Source organism: Rattus norvegicus, chromosome 4 (genome assembly GCF_021556685.1).
Source record: "Rattus norvegicus strain SHRSP/BbbUtx chromosome 4, alternate assembly SHRSP_T2T, whole genome shotgun sequence".
Lineage (NCBI taxonomy): Eukaryota > Metazoa > Chordata > Mammalia > Rodentia > Muridae > Rattus > Rattus norvegicus.
In genome coordinates, this window is record NC_141537.1 from 88,191,862 (window position 1) to 88,211,136 (window position 19,275).

General features: G+C 37.7%; 1 protein-coding gene across 1 annotated transcript; it reads left to right on the plus strand.

Annotated features, from left to right (window-relative positions):
• Nucleotides 1-17,306: 17,306 nt before the first annotated feature.
• Vom1r86 (vomeronasal 1 receptor 86) lies at nucleotides 17,307-18,215 on the plus strand. Its single transcript, XM_087659872.1, has one exon. The coding sequence runs from the start codon at nucleotides 17,307-17,309 to the stop codon at nucleotides 18,213-18,215; it is 909 nt and encodes a 302-aa protein (XP_087515998.1).
• Nucleotides 18,216-19,275: the final 1,060 nt, after the last annotated feature.

Sequence of the window (19,275 nt, forward strand, 5' to 3'; positions counted from 1 at the left end):
CTGTCTGTCTGTCTCTGTACCAATACCATGCAGTTTTTATCACTATTGCTCTGTAATACTGCTTGAGTTCAGGGATAGTGATTCCCCCTGAAGTCCTTTTATTGTTGAGGACAGTTTTAGCTATCCTGGGTTTTTTGTTATTCCAGATGAATTTGCAAATTGTTCTGTCTAACTCTTTGAAGAACTGGATTGGTGTTTTGATGGGGATTGCATTGAATCTGTAGATCGCTTTTGGTAAAATGGCCATTTTTACTATATTAATCCTGCCAATCCATGAGCATGGGAGATCTTTCCATCTTCTGAGGTCTTCTTCAATTTCTTTCCTCAGTGTCTTGAAGTTCTTATTGTACAAATCTTTCACTTGCTTGGTTAAAGTCACACCGAGGTACTTTATATTATTTGGGTCTATTATGAAGGGTGTCGTTTCCCTAATTTCTTTCTCGGCTTGTTTCTCTTTTGTGTAGAGGAAGGCTACTGATGTATTTGAGTTAATTTTATACCCAACCACTTTGCTGAAGTTGTTTATCAGCTTTAGTAGTTCTCTGGTGGAACTTTTGGGATCACTTAAATATACTATCGTATCTTCTGCAAATAGTGATATTTTGACCTCTTCTTTTCCGATCTGTATCCCCTTGATCTCCTTTTGTTGTCTGATTGCTCTGGCTAGAACTTCAAGAACTATATTGAATAAGTAGGGAGAGAGTGGGCAGCCTTGTCTAGTCCCTGATTTTAGTGGGATTGCTTCAAGTTTCTCTCCATTTAGTTTAATGTTAGCAACTGGTTTGCTGTATATGACTTTTACTATGTTTAGGTATGGGCCTTGAATTCCTATTCTTTCCAGGACTTTTATCATGAAGGGGTGTTGAATTTTGTCAAATGCTTTCTCAGCATCTAATGAAATGATCATGTGTTTGTTTTTTTTTTTATTAACTTGAATATTTCTTATATACATTTCGAGTGTTATTCCCTTTCCCGGTTTCCGGCCAAAAATCCCCCTCCCCCTCCCCCCTCCCCTTCCTTATGGCTATTCCCCTCCCAACCCTCCCCCCATTGCCGCCCTACCCCAACAGTCTAGTTCACTGGGGGTTCAGTCTTAGCAAGACCCAGGACTTCCCCTTCCACTGGTGCACTTACTAAGATGTTCATTGCTACCTATGTGGTCAGAGTCCAGGGTAAGTCCATGTATAGTCTTTAGGTAGTGGCTTAGTCCCTGGAAGCTCTGGTTGCTTGGCATTGTTGTACATATGGGGTCTCGAGCCCCTTCAACCTCTTCCAGTTCTTTCTCTGATTCCTTCAACGGGGGTCCTATTCTCAGTTCAGTGGTTTGCTGCTGACATTCGCCCCTGTATTTGCTGTATTCTGGCTGTGTCTCTCAGGAGCGATCTACATCCGGCTCCTGTCAGTCTGCACTTCTTTGCTTCATCCATCTTGTCTAATTGGGTGGCTGTATATGTATGGGCCACATGTGGGGCAGGCTCTGAATGGGTGTTCCTTCAGTCTCTGTTTTAATCTTTGCCTCTCTCTTCCCTGCCAAGGGTATTCTTGTTCCCCTTTTAAAGAAGGCGTGAAACATTCACATTTTGATCATCCGTCTTGAGTTTCATTTGTTCTAGACATCTAGGGTAATTCAAGCATTTGGGTTAATAGCCACTTATCAATGAGTGCATACCATGTATGTCTTTCTGTGACTGGGTTAGCTCACTCAGAATGATATTTTCCAATTCCAACCATTTGCCTACGAATTCCATAAAGCCGTTGTTTTTGATAGCTGAGTAATATTCCATTGTGTAGATGTACCACATTTTCTGTATCCATTCCTCTGTTGAAGGGCATCTGGGTTCTTTCCAGCTTCTGGCTATTATAAATAAGGCTGCAATGAACATAGTGGAGCACGTGTCTTTTTTATATGTTGGGGCATCTTTTGGGTATATGCCCAATAGAGGTATAGCTGGATCCTCAGGCAGTTCAATGTCCAATTTTCTGAGGAACCTCCAGACTGATTTCCAGAATGGTTGTGCCAGTCTGCAATCCCACCAACAATGGAGGAGTGTTCCTCTTTCTCCGCATCCTCGCCAGCATCTGCTCTCACCTCAGTTTTTGATCTTAGCCATTCTCACTGGTGTGAGGTGAAATCTCAGGGTTGTTTTGATTTGCATTTCCCTTATGACTAAAGATGTTGAACATTTCTTTAGGTGTTTCTCAGCCATTCGGCATTCCTCAGCTGTGAATTGTTTGTTTAGCTCTGAACCCCATTTTTTAATAGGGTTATTTGTCTCCCTGCGGTCTAACTTCTTGAGTTCTTTGTATATTTTGGATATAAGGCCTCTATCTGTTGTAGGATTGGTAAAGATCTTTTCCCAATCTGTTGGTTGCCGTTTTGTCCTAACCACAATGTCCTTTGCCTTCCAGAAGCTTTGCAGTTTTATGAGATCCCATTTGTTGATTCTTGATCTTAGAGCATAACCCATTGGAGTTTTGTTCAGGAAATTTTTTCCAGTGCCCATGTGTTCCAGATGCTTCCCTAGTTTTTCTTCTATTAGTTTGAGTGTGTCTGGTTTGATGTGGAGGTCCTTGATCCACTTGGACTTAAACTTTGTACAGGGTGATAAGCATGGATCGATCTGCATTCTTCTACATATTGACCTCCAGTTGAACCAGCACCATTTGCTGAAAATGCTATCTTTTTTCCATTGGATGATTTTGGCTCCTTTGTCAAAAGTCAAGTGACCATAGGTGTGTGGGTTCATTTCTGGGTCTTCAATTCTATTCCATTGGTCTATCTGTCTGTCTCTGTACCAATACCATGCAGTTTTTATCACTATTGCTCTGTAATACTGCTTGAGTTCAGGGATAGTGATTTCCCCTGAAGTCCTTTTATTGTTGAGGACAGTTTTAGCTATCCTGGGTTTTTTGTTATTCCAGATGAATTTGCAAATTGTTCTGTCTAACTCTTTGAAGAACTGGATTGGTGTTTTGATGGGGATTGCATTGAATCTGTAGATCGCTTTTGGTAAAATGGCCATTTTTACTATATTAATCCTGCCAATCCATGAGCATGGGAGATCTTTCCATCTTCTGAGGTCTTCTTCAATTTCTTTCCTCAGTGTCTTGAAGTTCTTATTGTACAAATCTTTCACTTGCTTGGTTAAAGTCACACCGAGGTACTTTATATTATTTGGGTCTATTATGAAGGGTGTCGTTTCCCTAATTTCTTTCTCGGCTTGTTTCTCTTTTGTGTAATGGAAGGCTACTGATGTATTTGAGTTAATTTTATACCCAACCACTTTGCTGAAGTTGTTCATCAGCTTTAGTAGTTCTCTGGTGGAGCTTTTGGGATCACTTAAATATACTATCATGTCTTCTGCAAATAGTGATATATTGACCTCTTCTTTTCCGATCTGTATCCCTTTGATCTCCTTTTGTTGTCTGATTGCTCTGGCTAGAACTTCAAGAACTATATTGAATAAGTAGGGAGAGAGTGGGCAGCCTTGTCTAGTCCCTGATTTTAGTGGGATTGCTTCAAGTTTCTCTCCATTTAGTTTAATGTTAGCAACTGGTTTGCTGTATATGACTTTTACTATGTTTAGGTATGGGCCTTGAATTTTTATTCTTTCCAGGACTTTTATCATGAAGGGGTGTTGAATTTTGTCAAATGCTTTCTCAGCATCTAATGAAATGATCATGTGGTTTTGTTCTTTCAGTTTGTTTATATAATGGATCACGTTAATGGTTTTCCGTATGTTAAACCATCCCTACATGCCTGGGATGAAGCCTACTTGATCATGGTGGATGATTGTTTTGATGTGCTCTTGGATTCGGTTTCCCAGAATTTTATTGAGTATTTTTGCGCCGATATTCATAAGGGAAATTGGTCTGAAGTTCTCTTTCTTTGTTGGGTCTTTGTGTGGTTTAGGTATAAGAGTAATTGTGGCTTCATAGAAGGAATTCGGTAGTGCTCCATCTGTTTCAATTTTGTGGAATAATTTGGATAATATTGGTATGAGGTCTTCTATGAAGGTCTGATAGAATTCTGCACTAAACCCGTCTGGACCTGGGCTCTTTTTGGTTGGAAGACCTTTAATGACTGCTTCGATTTCCTTAGGAGTTATGGGGTTGTTTAACTGGTTTATCTGTTCCTGATTTAACTTCGGTACCTGGTATCTGTCTAGGAAATTGTCCATTTCCTGCAGATTTTCAAGTTTTGTTGAATATAGGCTTTTATAGTAAGATCTGATGATTTTTTTGAATTTCCTCTGAATCTGTAGTTATGTCTCCCTTTTCATTTCTGATTTTATTAATTTGGACACACTCTCTGTGTCCTCTCGTTAGTCTGGCTAAGGGTTTATCTATCTTGTTGATTTTCTCAAAGAACCAACTTTTGGTTCTGTTGATTCTTTCTATGGTCCTTTTTGTTTCTACTTGGTTGATTTCAGCTCTGAGTTTGATTATTTCCTGCCTTCTACTCCTCCTGGGTGTATTTGCTTCTTTTTGTTCTAGAGCTTTTAGGTGTGCTGTGAAGCTGCTGACATATGCTCTTTCCTGTTTCTTTCTGCAGGCACTCAGCGCTATGAGTTTTCCTCTTAGCACAGCTTTCATTGTGTCCCATAAGTTTGGGTATGTTGTACCTTCATTTTCATTAAGTTCTAAAAAGTTTTTAATTTCTTTCTTTATTTCTTCCTTGACCAGGTTATCATTGAGTAGAGCATTGTTCAATTTCCATGTGTATGTGGGCATTCTTCCCTTATTGTTATTAAAGACCAGTTTTGGGCTGTGGTGGTCCGATAGCACGCATGGGATTATTTCTATCTTTCTGTACCTGTTGAGGTCCGTTTTTTGACCAATTATATGGTCAATTTTGGAGAAAGTACCATGAGGAGCTGAGAAGAAGATATATCCTTTTGCTTTAGGATAGAATGTTCTATAAATATCCGTTAAGTCCATTTGGCTCATGACTTCTCTTAGTCTGTCTACGTCTCTGTTTAATTTCTGTTTCCATGATCTGTCCATTGATGAGAGTGGGGTGTTGAAATCTCCTACTATTATTGTGTGAGGTACAATGTGTGTTTTGAGCTTTAATAAGGTTTCTTTTACGTATGTAGGTGCCCTTGTATTTGGGGCATAGATATTTAGGATTGAGAGTTCATCTTGGTGGATTTTGCCTTTGATGAATATGAAGTGTCCTTCCTTATCTTTTTTGATGACTTTTAGTTGAAAATTGATTTTATTTGATATTAGAATGGCTACTCCAGCTTGCTTCTTCCGACCATTTGTTTGGAAAGTTGTTTTCCAGCCTTTCACTCTGAGGTAGTGTCTGTCTTTGTCTCTGAGGTGTGTTTCCTGTAGGCAGCAGAATGCAGGGTCCTCGTTGCATATCCAGTTTGATAATCTATGTCTTTTTATTGGTGAGTTGAGGCCATTGATGTTGAGAGATATTAAGGAATAGTGATTGTTGCTTCCTGTCGTATTCATATTTGGATGTGAGGTTATATTTGTATGCTTTTCTTCTCTTTGTTTTGTTGGCAATACGATTAGTTTCTTGCTTCTTCTAGGGTATAGCTTGCCTCCTTATGTTGGGCTTTACCATTTGTTATCCTTTGTAGTGCTGGATTTGTAGAAAGATATTGTGTAAATTTGGTTTTGTCATGTAATATCTTGGTTTCTCCATCTATGTTAATTGAGAATTTTGCAGGATACAGTAACCTGGGCTGGCATTTGTGTTCTCTTAGGGTCTGTATGACATCTGTCCAGGATCTTCTGGCCTTCATAGTTTCTGGCGAGAAGTCTGGTGTGATTCTGATAGGTCTCCCTTTATATGTTACTTGACCTTTTTCCCTTACTGCTTTTAATATTCTTTCTTTATTTTGTGCGTTTGGTGTTTTGACAATTATGTGACGGGAGGTGTTTCTTTTCTGGTCCAATCTATTTGGAGTTCTGTAGGCTTCTTGTATGTCTATGGGTATCTCTTTTTTTAGGTTAGGGAAGTTTTCTTCTATGATTTTGTTGAAGATATTTACTGGTCCTTTGAGCTGGGAGTCTTCACTCTCTTCTATACCTATTATCCTTTGGTTTGATCTTCTCATTGAGTCCTGGATTTCCTGTATGTTTTGGACCAGTAGCTTTTTCCGCTTTATATTATCTTTGACAGTTGAGTCAATGATTTCTATGGAATCTTCTGCTCCTGAGATTCTCTCTTCCATCTCCTGTATTCTGTTGGTGAAGCTTGTATCTACAGCTCCTTGTCTCTTCTTTTGGTTTTCTATATCCAGGGTTGTTTCCATGTGTTCTTTCTTGATTGCTTCTATTTCCATTTTTAATTCCTTCAACTGTTTGATTGTGTTTTCCTGGAATTCTTTCAGGGATTTTTGTGTCTCCTCTCTATGGGCTTCTACTTGTTTATTTATGATTTCCTGGAATTCTTTTAGGGATTTTTGTGACTCCTCTCTATGGGCTTCTACTTGTTTAATTATGTTTTCCTGGAATTCTTTCAGTCATTTTTGTGATTCCTCTCTGTAGGCTTCTACTTGTTCTCTAAGGGAGTTCTTCACGTCTTTCTTGAAGTCCTCCAGCATCATGATCAAATATGATTTTGAAACTAGATCTTGCTTTTCTGGTGTGTTTGGATATTCCATGTTTGTTTTGGTGGGAGAATTGGGCTCCAATGGTGCCATGTAGTCTTGGTTTCTGTTGCTTGGGTTCCTGCGCTTGCCTCTCGCCATCAGATTATCTCTAGTGTTACTTTGTTCTGCTATTTCTGACAGTGGCTAGACTGCCCTATAAGCCTGTGTGTCAGGAGTGCTGTAGACCCGTTTTCCTGTTTTCTTTCAGCCTGTTATGGCGACAGAGTGTTCTGCTTTCGGGCGTGTAGTTTTCCCTCTCTACAGGTCTTCAGCTGTTCCTGTGGGCCTGTGTCTTCAGTTCACCAGACAGGCCACTTGCAGCAGAAAAGTTGGTCTTACCTGTGGTCCCGAGGCTCAAGTTTGCTCGCGGGGTGCTGCCCAAGAGCTCTCTGTGGCAGCAGCAACCAGGAAGATCTGTGCCGCCGTTTCCGGGAGCTTCAGTGCACCAGGGTTCGAGATGGCGTTTGGTGTTTTCCTCTGGCGTTCGAGATGTGTATGCAGAGTGCTGTCTCTTCTGGTTTCCCAGGCGTGTCTGCCTCTCTGAGGGTTTAGCTCTCCCTCCCACGGGATTTGGTGCAGAGAACTGTTTATCCGGTCTGTTTCCTTCAGGTTCTGGCGGTGTTTCAGAGGCAGCGGTCCTGCCGCTCCTGGGCCCTCCCCCACGGGAACCCAGAGGCCTTATACAGTTTCCTCTTGGGCCAGGGATGTGGGCAGGGGTGGGCAGTGTTGGTGGTCTCTTCCGCTCTGCAGCCTCAGGAGTGCCCTCCTGACCAGGCGGTCGGGTCTCTCTCCCACGGCGTCTGGGATCATGTGGTTTTAATCTTTGAGTTTGATTATATAGTAGGTTACATTGATGGTTTCCATATAATGAACCATCTCTGCATCCCTGAGATGAAGCCTACTTTATCCCGATGGATGATCGTTTTGATGTGTTCTTGGGTACAGTTTGCAAGAATTTTATTGAGTATTTTTTCATCGATATTCATAAGGGAAATTGGTCTGAAGTTCGTTTTTGTTGAGTATTTGTGTAGTTTATGTATAAGAGTAATTGTGGATTCACAGAAGGGATTTAGTAGTACTCTGTCTGCTTCTATTTTGTAGAATAGTTTGGAGAGTATTGGTATGAGGTCTTCTATGAAGGTCTGATAGAATTCTCCATTAAATGCATCTTGTCCTGGGCTATTTTTGGTGGAGAGACTTTTAATAACTACTTCTATTTCTTTATGAGTCATGGTGTTCTTTAGATGGTTTATCTGTTCCTGATTCATATTTGGCACCTGATAATTGTCTAGATAATTGATAATTTCCTCCAGATTTTCCAGTTTTGATGAATATAGGCTTTTGTAGTAGAATCTGGTGATTTTTTGCATTTCTTCACTTTTTGTTGCTATGTCTCCTTTTCCATTTCTGATTTTGCTAATTTGTATACACTCTCTCTGCCCTCTGGTTAGTCTGGCTAAGGGTTTGTCTATCATGTTGATTTTCTAAAAGAACCAGCTCCTGGTTTTGTTGATTCTCTGTACGGTCCTTTTTGTTTCCACTTGGTTGATTTCAACCTTGAGTTTGATTATTTACTGCTGTCTACTCCTCTCAGATGGATTTGTTTCTTTTTATTCTAGAGCTTTTAGGTGTGCTGTCAAGTTGCTGACTTATGCTCTCTCCTGTTTCTTTCTACAGGCACTCAGAGCTATGAGTTTTCCTCTTATCACTGTTTTCATTGTGTCTCATAAGTTTGGGTATATTGGATCTACATTTTTATTAAGTTCTAAGAAATCTTTAATTTTTTTCATTATATCTTCCTTGACAAAATTGTCATTGTTTAGAGTGTTGTTCAACTTTTATAAATATGTGTGTGTGTGTGTGTTCTCTCATTACTGTAGTTATTGAAGACTAGTCTTTGTCCATGGTGATCTGATAAGATGCATTGGATGACTTCTATCTTCCTGTATCTGTTGAGGTCTGTTTTCTGACTGATTGTATGATCAATTTTGAAGAAGTTACCAGGAGGTGCTGAGAAGAATGTATATCCTTTTGCCTTAGGATGGAATCTTCTATAAATATCTATTAACTCCATTTGGTTCATAACTTCTGTTAGTTTCTCTATGTCTGTTTAATTTCTGTTTCCATGATCTGTCCATAGATGAGGGTGGGGTTTTGAACGTTCCTACTATTGTATGAGGTGCAATGTGTCATTTGAGCTTTGGTGAGGTTGCTTTTATGAATGTAGGTGCCCTTGCATTTGGGGCATAGATATTTAGGGTTGAGAGTTCATCTTGGTGTGTTTTTTCCTTTGACAAATATGAAGTGTCCTTTATATCTTTTATGATGACTTTTGGTTAAAAGTCAATTTTATTCAGTATAGCTTTTTTCTTCAGACCATTTGCTTGGAAAGTTGTTTTTCCAGCCTTTTTTGCTGAGGTAGGGGCTGTCTGGTGTAATTTTTATAGGTCTGCCTTTATATGTCACTTGACCTTTTCCCTTATGGCTTTCGATAATCTTTCTTTTTTTATGTGCATTTGGTGTTTGACTATTATGTGACTAGAGAAAATTCTCTTCTTATCCAATCTATTTAGAATTCTGAAGGCTTCTTGTATGTTCATGGGCAACTAAGATCAAGAATCAACAAGTGGAACCTCATAAAACTGCAAAGTTTTTGTAAGGCAAAGGACACTGTCATTAGGACAAAACAGCAACCAACATATTGGGAAAAGATCTTTACCAATTCTACATCTGATAGAGAGCTAATTACCAAAAGATACAAAGAACTCAAGAAATTAGACTTCAGAAAGCCAAAAAATCCTATTTAAAATGGGGTACAGAGCTAAACAAAGAATTGTCAGCTGAGGAATATTTTATGGCTGAGAAGCAGCTAAAGAAATGTTCAACATCCTTAGTCATCAGGGAAATGAAAATCAAAACAACCATGGGATTCCACCTCACACCAGTAAGAATGGCTTAGATCAAAAACTCAGGTGATAGCAGATGCTGGTGAGGATGCAGAGAAAGAGGAACACTCTTTCATTGTTGGTGGGATTGCAAAGTTTACTTCTATAATTTCGTTGAATATTTACTGGCCTTTTAAGTTGGGAGTCTTACCTCTCTTCTATGTCTATTATTCTTAGGTTTGATCTTCTCATTGTGTCCTGGATTTCCTGGATGTTTTGGCTAGAAACTTTTTGTGTTTTACATTATCTTTGATGGTTGTGTTGATGTTTTCTATGGTATCTTCTGCCCCTGAGATTCTCTCTTCTATCTCTTGTATTCTATTGGCAATGCTTGAATCTATGACTCCTGATCTCTTTCCTAGGATTTCTATCTCCAGGGTTCTCCCCCTTTGTGTTTTATTTATTGTTTCTGTATCCATTTTTAAATCCTGGACTATTTTGTTCAATTGCATCATGTGTTTGATTGTGTTTTCCTGTAATTCTTTGAGGGATTTTTGTGTTTCTTCTCTAAGGGCTTCTACTAGTTTTCTTGTGTTGTCCTGTAGTTCTTTAAGTGCATTATTAATGTCCTACTTATTCTCCTCTATTATCATCATCATAAAATGTGAATTTAAATCTAAGTCTTGATTTTCTGGTGTACTTGGATATCCATTATTTACTTTGATGTGAGAACTGGACTCTGATGATGTCAAGTAGTCTTGATTCTGTTGCTTAGGTTTCTGTGCTTGCCTCTCACCACTGGGTTGTCTGTGATATTACCTTGTCTTGCTGTTTCTGATAATGGTTTAATCCTCCTCTAGGTCTCTGTGACAGGACTCCTGTAGAACTGTTTTCCTGTTTTCTTTCAGCCCTTTCTGGGAAAAGGTGCTCAGCTCTCACAGTAACTCTTGGTAACTGTCTTTCAGCTCTTGGAGCAGGCAGGAATTGAGTCCTGTCCCTGACTGCTCTTAATTCCCTGTGCACAAGGGTCACAGACAACATTAAGCAGTTCCCTCTTGGGTCAGGAATGTGGACAGAGGGTAGTCTTCTCTGATTTCTCAGGAGTTTCCATACTTCTGAGGGTCCATCTCTCTCCCCAGTGGGATTTGGATGCAGGGAACTGTTTGACTGTTCTGTTCTGTTCTGTTCTAGTCCAGGCACAGACCAGAACCACAGGAACCTGCTTCTGACTGTTCCTGTATTCCTGTGTCCATGGGCACTATGCAGTTTCCTCTTGGAACAGGGATGTGGGCAAAAGTGGATAAAAGTGTCAGTCTTTCCTGTGGTCTCAGGATGGTCAGCACTTCTCCAAAAATTATTTTCTACTTCTTTTAAGTGGGATATTATTGTGGAAACTTGTGTTCAAAATGACTGAAGTCATCCACACAGACAGATATAGAATGGAGAGAATAGCTCACACATGGGAAATGCAGAGCTCAGCTGTTACAACTCTACTGTTTTCCTGGAATTAGGAAAGTTCACTTTTCCATTTGATAGTGACACTTCCTAACAAACTCAAGTATAGAATGCCCTTTTCCAGATGACATGATAACTATAGGTCTAGAGGGAGATGAGCTGATGATATACTTATACTTCCTTATAAGTATATCTAAGGGCCTCATTCTACAAAGATGTTTGTCGAAGGCACAGCTTGGTGAGTGTTTCCTTTTCTCTTCGTTATGATGAAAGCTGTAAGTGGTAGAAGGAAGAAAGATTTCTGTACTAAAAGAAAATCCACTGCTTGCCATATTATTTTTGAACCGCCCCATATAAACAGCATTCCACAGATGCTTGTAGACATAAAGGAATCAGTGAAATGATTAAGAGAAGAATATAGCTTTCCCTAAGTATGATCTCTGGTTATATATACAACCTTACAATAGCAATACTGAGTGTGTACTCTAATATTTCTAACAATATGGTTCCACATAGGGAATGCCAAATGTGTTAGTTTTCAATCCTATAACAAGACACTGAAATACTTTAGAGGGTGATGAACAAGGAAACACACTTATTGGTATGCAGGATTACCTTCATGGTATTGTTGCCTTAAATTGTATTTTGCATTTTCTCTTTTTACTTCTTTTCTCAAGTTAACTTGCTGTTTGCATTTAATAATATGAACCTTAAGGTAGGAATGTACAAGAAATATTAACTAATTTAGTGTTTATCAGTATTTTTCCTCTTTGTTCACTTTGCATATCTTTAGGGATTCTCATGATAGTTTCAACTCATAGCCTAGGAATACACAAGACACTGTTAATATTATATAATAAGGGATTTTTTAACTTTAGAGAGATTGGTTTCTTCAATTACAATGATTTCTCCTTTTTGGTTGTTTTCTTAATTACATTGGTTTACAGTTTATTCTGTTAAGTAGGAAGTGATTCAACAAGACTTGTTTCTTACATCTATGAAATTGCACAGGTAAGCATTAGAATTAGTTTTAAAACCAAACAGCTTCTGTGTACATCCATATCTTACATGTATAACTTTTGTACATACCACGAGCAGAGGTTTAAGACAGTGCTGCAATTTTCTTTATGGCATTTTCACAAGAAGTCATAGGAACATGTACAACTATCTGGTTATCAAGTAGAATTTTTGATCACTATGCTCTTTAGATAACTCCAGCTTCAGTCAACTACAGTCAGCTTCAGTAGTGAACTACAGAAATGATCACTGAAAGTACAGCTTTAGGACTTAATGAAACCACAAAATAATACCAGGGGTTTGGGCAAGTACATTTATAATTTTAGGAAAATCATTCTTAATTTTCCATTACTATGGTCCTCATGAATGTGTAAACCTCCCAAGTATTACTTGTCAGCACACACAGCGTCACCTTCAAACATTATATGCCAGCTTCTATTCATTCACTCTTAGTGGCAAAAGTTCCCAAGGTTACATGGCTCTATGCTATGGACCACAAATGTAAATTGAGGCAGCACAGCTCCTGGATCTGACACCCCACAGCAGTCCTTTATGTTAGCATTTGATTATTTCCCTGTGCACATTTCCCTTAGGCCACTAGTACTGAACATTTATGGGTGAGAGACTAGCTACTTAATATCCCTGTTCCTTTTCCAGGTGACTTGACACTCATTCCTCATCATCTCTTTTGAATCTTGCCTTCTTTTGCAACAGCAAAATAAACCTGGAAAATGTTATTTTCTGCTCAAAAGTCACCATTATTTCACCACTTTTTTCCATGTTTCAACATAAGTTTTATACTCTAATAAAATTAATTATGTTTGTTTCACTTTATTTAAACTTGTTCACATCACAATGCTCCTATTACATCATTTTAATGTCTTTCTTGTCCTGAAGATGCAAGGAAAGACCACGTATCAGTAGCCACCTCTGTTGTAACAGTAGGATAGTTTAAACAGGAAATGTCCTAGAAGTTTTAAATTTCTCTTTCATGATAGTATATTTTACAATCTCTAATAAAATTGATCACTTCTGTATATTTCAAACATACCTGAAAACCTTGTCCCTCTTAGATATTTTAAATCCATATAAATTTGTCTTTACAAAACAGGTAAATGAGATAGATTTGTTGCAATTAAAATAAATTCAGCTTTAATATTTCAGGTTTTCTAAATTGTACCTTTTAACCTTGCTACTCACATGATATTGAGTAAGCTATTCATTGGAAGAGAGGAAAATATTTTGAATTCTCAATTAGTATAAAAGTATTTAAAGTCAAAATTCTCAAGGTTTCCTCCAATACTTAAAGTACAATTATTCATTAAAATAATCATTCCCCCAACAAATGCAAAGTAAATTTAAGTTAGGTGGTGAAAATCACAAGTCTATTTTTATTTTGCGGCAACATCAATTACGAATGTACATAGGAGATTACAATGGAAAATTAAGGCAGGTGTGGTGGCACACACCTATGATCCTAGCACTTTCAAGGCTAAGACAGGAAGAATATGGGTTTCATTGAAGTTAGTCTGAAATACAGGTTGCAATCTCCTTCCTTCGTTTGCTTTCTCACACACACACACACACACACACAAAAGCAGAAGCACACACACACACACACACACACACACACACACACGGACACACAAAATTAAGCTGAAAAACAGATAATGTAGATTTATGAATTTGTTGATTTTTAAAAGTAGATCAAAATTATGCCAGAAAATGTCATTGAGTCACTGCCTACAGAGTATCAATACCACAAAAACCAAATAATAAATACATGAGCTTATATTTACAGTCATTACAAAAGTTTTAGTTTCTTTTAAGTAACACAGTAAAATCTACACCAGTACACTAGGCAAGTCCCATACATGAGATCAAGTCAGAAACAGAGGACACATTTTCCACTTTTTAAAATTCATTTTACTCACAAACATTTTGTTAATTCTCAGTTTTTCACTCAGATGATGTACAGATAATCATGTTGGCAGCCTTGGTCCACACTGCCATTGCTCTATTCTTAGTCTCAGTAGTCCAATAACTTCACACACACTTTTCAGTGAACATTTTCATATCTTTCCCAAACTCACACCATAGAACTGGGAAACTCTGGGGATGAGTGCTTCCCCACAGTCTCTACAGCAATAGTCCTGCTGCTGCTGCAGGATCTCAGAGGAACTGGCTCATAGTGTGACACTGTAATATTCTAGTCAACATCATAGATGCTAAGCTCAATTTTCACAGAGTTCATGCATTTTATTTATTTAAGAGGGTCAGGTAATATCTATGAATTAATATCTTCTTTGTAAGTAGTCAGTATTTATTCTTGCTGTCCTCCATTTTAACAAAATTGCATGAAACTAGCTTGGGTGGCTAAGGTCTTCATCTCCTGAGATTCCTGAAGACTTATTCTTGCTCCTGACAGTACACAGTACATCAGTCAACACCATGTATCTTGTCACCTGAAAGTCATATACTCATTTCATGTTCTCTCTGAGAAATCATACAAATTTTAGGTCATTACTCACTAAATAACCTAAAACATAAAGTGAAGTTGACACTTGTCATCTATTTTAATTGTATGTTCCTTAGCTTATTAAATCTCCACATCACAGAAAGCAAAGGTCATCCTAAATTCATAAAACAAGACTGTTCTAAAATCAAGTTCTAGGGTAATGAAAAAGTAAAGTAAATTTTCTTGGAAGAATATCAAGAAAACACCTCTCGATCACTTTTGTTGCAGGTCTCTCCAGATCCCTGTCTACAACTGCTAAGTATTTTAATTCTGATTCCATTGAATAGTTGTGACTTCTCCACCATTATGAATGTCTCTTGACACACTTAGGACTTTAATACTTACAACTAATTATTACAATTTAAACTAATTGGAAACACCCCAGCACTGATTTTTTTTAAATAAAACAGAAGACTTTTCTCAGTGCATGCCTATGTTAACAGCTCTGTATCCATGGTAGCTATGGTCTTTCCTCAGATTCAATGAACCCCAGAGAAAGATACCTCTTGATCAATTAGAAGGCATGTCATTTCAGTAGGTGATAAAAATTTAGAAAGCAATCGATATGAAAGTTTGAAAGACATACTTTGGGGTAAAAACATTTAAATTCCTATCCTTTGACTTAAATTATCATTTGTATTACATGTTGTATTTTAATAAATTATAGGTGTATAAGTAATAAGCAATTTTACACATCTATGTTTTATGCCTTTTCTGCTTTAAATTTTTTAAAAAGCTATTGTTCTTTCAATTTGGACTCCAATTCTTACATTAAGTATTATCCAGGACATTTATTTATTTACTATTTATCTATATGATTTTATGTATTTGAGCATTTTCCTGCATGTAGTTATGTGTACTGCTGGCATGCCATAACATAAAAGGAAATGGATACTCCACACTGAGGGTTACAGATGGTCCTGAGCCACCGTGTCTTCTGGGAATCTAACCCAGGCACATTGTAAGAGTTAAAAGAGTTCTTAAGTACTAATGATGGAGCTTTAAAAAGCAGAATGTAAAAAAAAAAAACAAAACAAAAGAACAACAACAAAAAAAAACCAGAATGTCACTATACATCTACTGTAACTGTATGTTGATGAGCAAATTCAATATCTGGCTCTGGAAATTGTGATGAATCCATTAATTTATAAGTGTTTTAGGAGGAAAAAATCATGTAACTGTAAAATCTGTGATTTATCATCTTACATACATGGATATATAGGATGCTGTCTTCTGCTAACTGCTGCATTATTTGCATTATGTTTATACATATGAGCATGTGTGTGAGGGGAGGGTGGAGGGAAAAAAAGCATGTGTGTGTCTATGTATGTGTAATATTCAAGTGAAGTATAATCGGGCACTCCTTTTTCCACAAGCTTTGAATTGGTATAGTCTTTTTACTTCTTGATCACAAAGCTGAGTTGTAAAGGCTGAATTAAATCAATTCAACAATAAATTCGTCCTGGAAACCAGGGCAAGTAACTTACATAACCATCAAAGGTTGTTGAGTACTGTAAAGAGTGTCTGGATGTTGGTGATGTATGATACCACTGAGAACTTGTTTTCCATTACATGAGAAGACATCTCTTTTAAACAAAATTTCCAAACAGAATCCCTACATGGTCATTTTAGCAAGTTTGTTTTTTGTCATATTGTATGGAAAATAGGTTTGTCTTAGCATCCCATGTTCTATCGTGTTGGAGGCTCCCAAATACAAGTCTTCACATGTGATTATGTAGCCTGTAGTAACTGCAGAAACCAGGAAAGCAAAAAATGGGACTACTGCGAGGATAGGGCTGAGGGTGTGAGCAATGGAGAACAGAATAGCAGGCTACAAGTGTCTCATCAGGAAAATGAAAAAGACAGGACTCCTTAGGATGAAGAGGCAGGCAAATACAGATGAAGTGGGGAGGAAGGTACAGGAGAGTAGCATTAGGACACAATTTATCTAAGAGGGAAATGTCAGGGTTCTCAGGTAAGGGGTAGGGAGACAAATACAGAAAGCAGAGGAAGTGAGGTAAAATAACATGTTTTGATGAAAAAAAAGCCATGAGGAAACATTCTGTTAAGGATATACCCATCCATCCTCCCCGAAAAGGGTTTTCAAAAATGGTCTTTTCTTAATACCTTAGTATTGGCTCCTTAATCTTGAACCGTAGTTCACAAATAGTCTTCCACTGCATGTATGTCTTTAATTCTAGATTCTAAGGATGTAAGATCTCATGGGAAAGAAACATATAAAAGATGAATTATGATAGACATTTTGCCTGGGACTTCATGAGAATTATGAGTAAAATTAGATAATGTCTAAATAGATCTTCATATAATTATACACTATAATGTATTCTAATCTGGTTTTTATGAAATCTTTTATGATTTTCCCCATCTCACCATAGTTTTTATACATTTGTGCAAGTGTGAATGATATTCTATACTCATAACTACTGTTTCAATTTTTAAATATGAAATGAGCCAATTTAAATTAATAAAATTGGATTTCAAGGTATGGGACTCTGTTGTAATATAGGAACACAAAGTATAGTATATTTTGTAGATATGACTCTAAATTAATTTACTGTTAATAATATATTCTCTATATAGGAAATACTTGGAGGACATATAAAAATGTAGGTTATTTCCAGTGTGAAACATCAAAAGAGAAAGAGATAGGTTACTCAATATTCAGTAGGGAAAATGGAATGATTATATAGCCATACTGTGAAGTGAATCATAAGTTTGATATATAATCTATTATTTTTCAGATATATAAAACAGACTTCCATTATGCTTTTAAAATGAACACACTTTCCATTTATGTCTTCAATCAAGAATGTTCTTTATTTCCAAGCTGGACTAGGAGTCCTAGCCAATATGTTTCTGCTGATTTTCTATATCTTCATAATCCCAGGTCACAGACCTAAGCCTGTGGACCTGATCTCCTGTCAACTGACCTTTATTCATATAATTATGATTCTCACTGGATGGGATATTTGGCTTGCCGACATGTTTGAGTTGTTGAATATTGATAATGACTTCAAATGTAAGGCAACTATTTACATGAACAGGGTGATGAGAGGCCTCTCTATCTGTGTCACCTGCCTCCTGAGTGTGTTCCAGGCTGTCACTATCAGTCCCAATACCTCGCTGTTGGCAAAATTTAAACATAAATTTAAAAAGTACATCATCTATGCTTTCTTCTATTTTTGGTCTTTCAATTTGTCCTTCAGCAGTAACCAGATCTTTTCTGTTGGTGCTTATACCAATATGAGTGAGACCAACCAGATGAGGGTCACTAAGTTCTGCTCACACTTTCCCATGAACAGCATCATCAGGGGATTGATTTTAACACTAACTACTTTAAGAGATGTGTTTCTTGTAGGAGTCATGCTAAGCACAAGTGCATACATGGTGGTTTTCTTGTTCAGACATCAGAGGCAATGCAAGCATCTTCATAGCATCAACCACTTGAGAGTGTCCCCTGAGAAAAGGGCCACCCAGACCATCTTGCTCCTGGTGATTTGCTTTGTGTTCATGTACTGGATGGACTTCATCATCTCATCCACATCTATCCTGTTATGGAAGTACGACCCTGTTATCCTGACTATTCAGAAGTTTGTGATGAATGTCTATCCCACAATTACTCCTTTGGTACAAATCAGTTCTGACAACAGAATAATCAATGTGCTGAAAAACTTATGGCCAAAATGCCAGCAGGCTTCTTAAATGGGGGTCATCTCTCTCTCTCTCTCTCTCTCTCTCTCTCTCTCTCTCTCTCTCTCTCTCTCTCTCTCATATGCAAAGGACCCTGAAACATATACAACAGAAGACTGCCTGCTCTTGCCTCAGTGAGAAAAGACACATGTAACCTTCGAGAGACTTGAGGCCCCAGGGAGTGCGGAGGTCTAGTGGGGTGGGGACATCCTTTTGGACATCAGGGAGAAAGTATCGGAAGAACAGTCAGAGTGCATACTGGTGTGGGATAGTGAGTGGACTGTAGGAAAAGAGTAAAGAATAATTATTAAAATTATCTAGTTCTGTTACTTATTCTTATATCTAGTCACTTCACTGAGGGATTTATAAAATAGGTGTTGCCTGGTAAAATGTTTGGGCTCACCTATATGTACTATCACATCATCTGTCAATATCTATATCTATACTCGAACTTCTTCCTTTCCAATTCGAAAATCTGTATCCTTTTGATCTCTTTCAGGTGTATAATTTCTCTACATAATACAAGTAGTATGTTGAATGGATATGGAGTGAGTGAAGCACCTTCATAGGATCAAGCACCTGAGAATATCCCCTGAAAAAAGGCCACCCAGATTATCTTGCTGCATGTGGTCCTTTTTGTGGTCATGTACTGGATGGACTTTACCATCTCATCCACCTCATTCCTGTTGTGATGTACAACAAACGCTTTCATCCTGACTATTCAGAAGTTTGTGATGAATGCCTATACCACAATTACTCCTTGGTGAAAATCAGTCCTGATAAGGGAATATTCAATGTGCTGAGAAATTTGTGGCTAAACTGACACAAGACATCTTAAAATTTTCTCTGCTTCAAAAAGAGATTTATTTTATTTTATTAATTTTATTTTATATGTATAAGTGTTGTGCCAGCACTTTGGTCTTTCTTTCTTGACCTTCATATGATCTTTGATTTGTATTGTGTATATTCTGAGATTTTTCTCTAATGTTCGCTTATCAGTGAGTATATTCCATGTGAGTTCTTTTAGAACTAGGTTTCCTCACTGAGAATGATATTTTATACTTCCATTCTA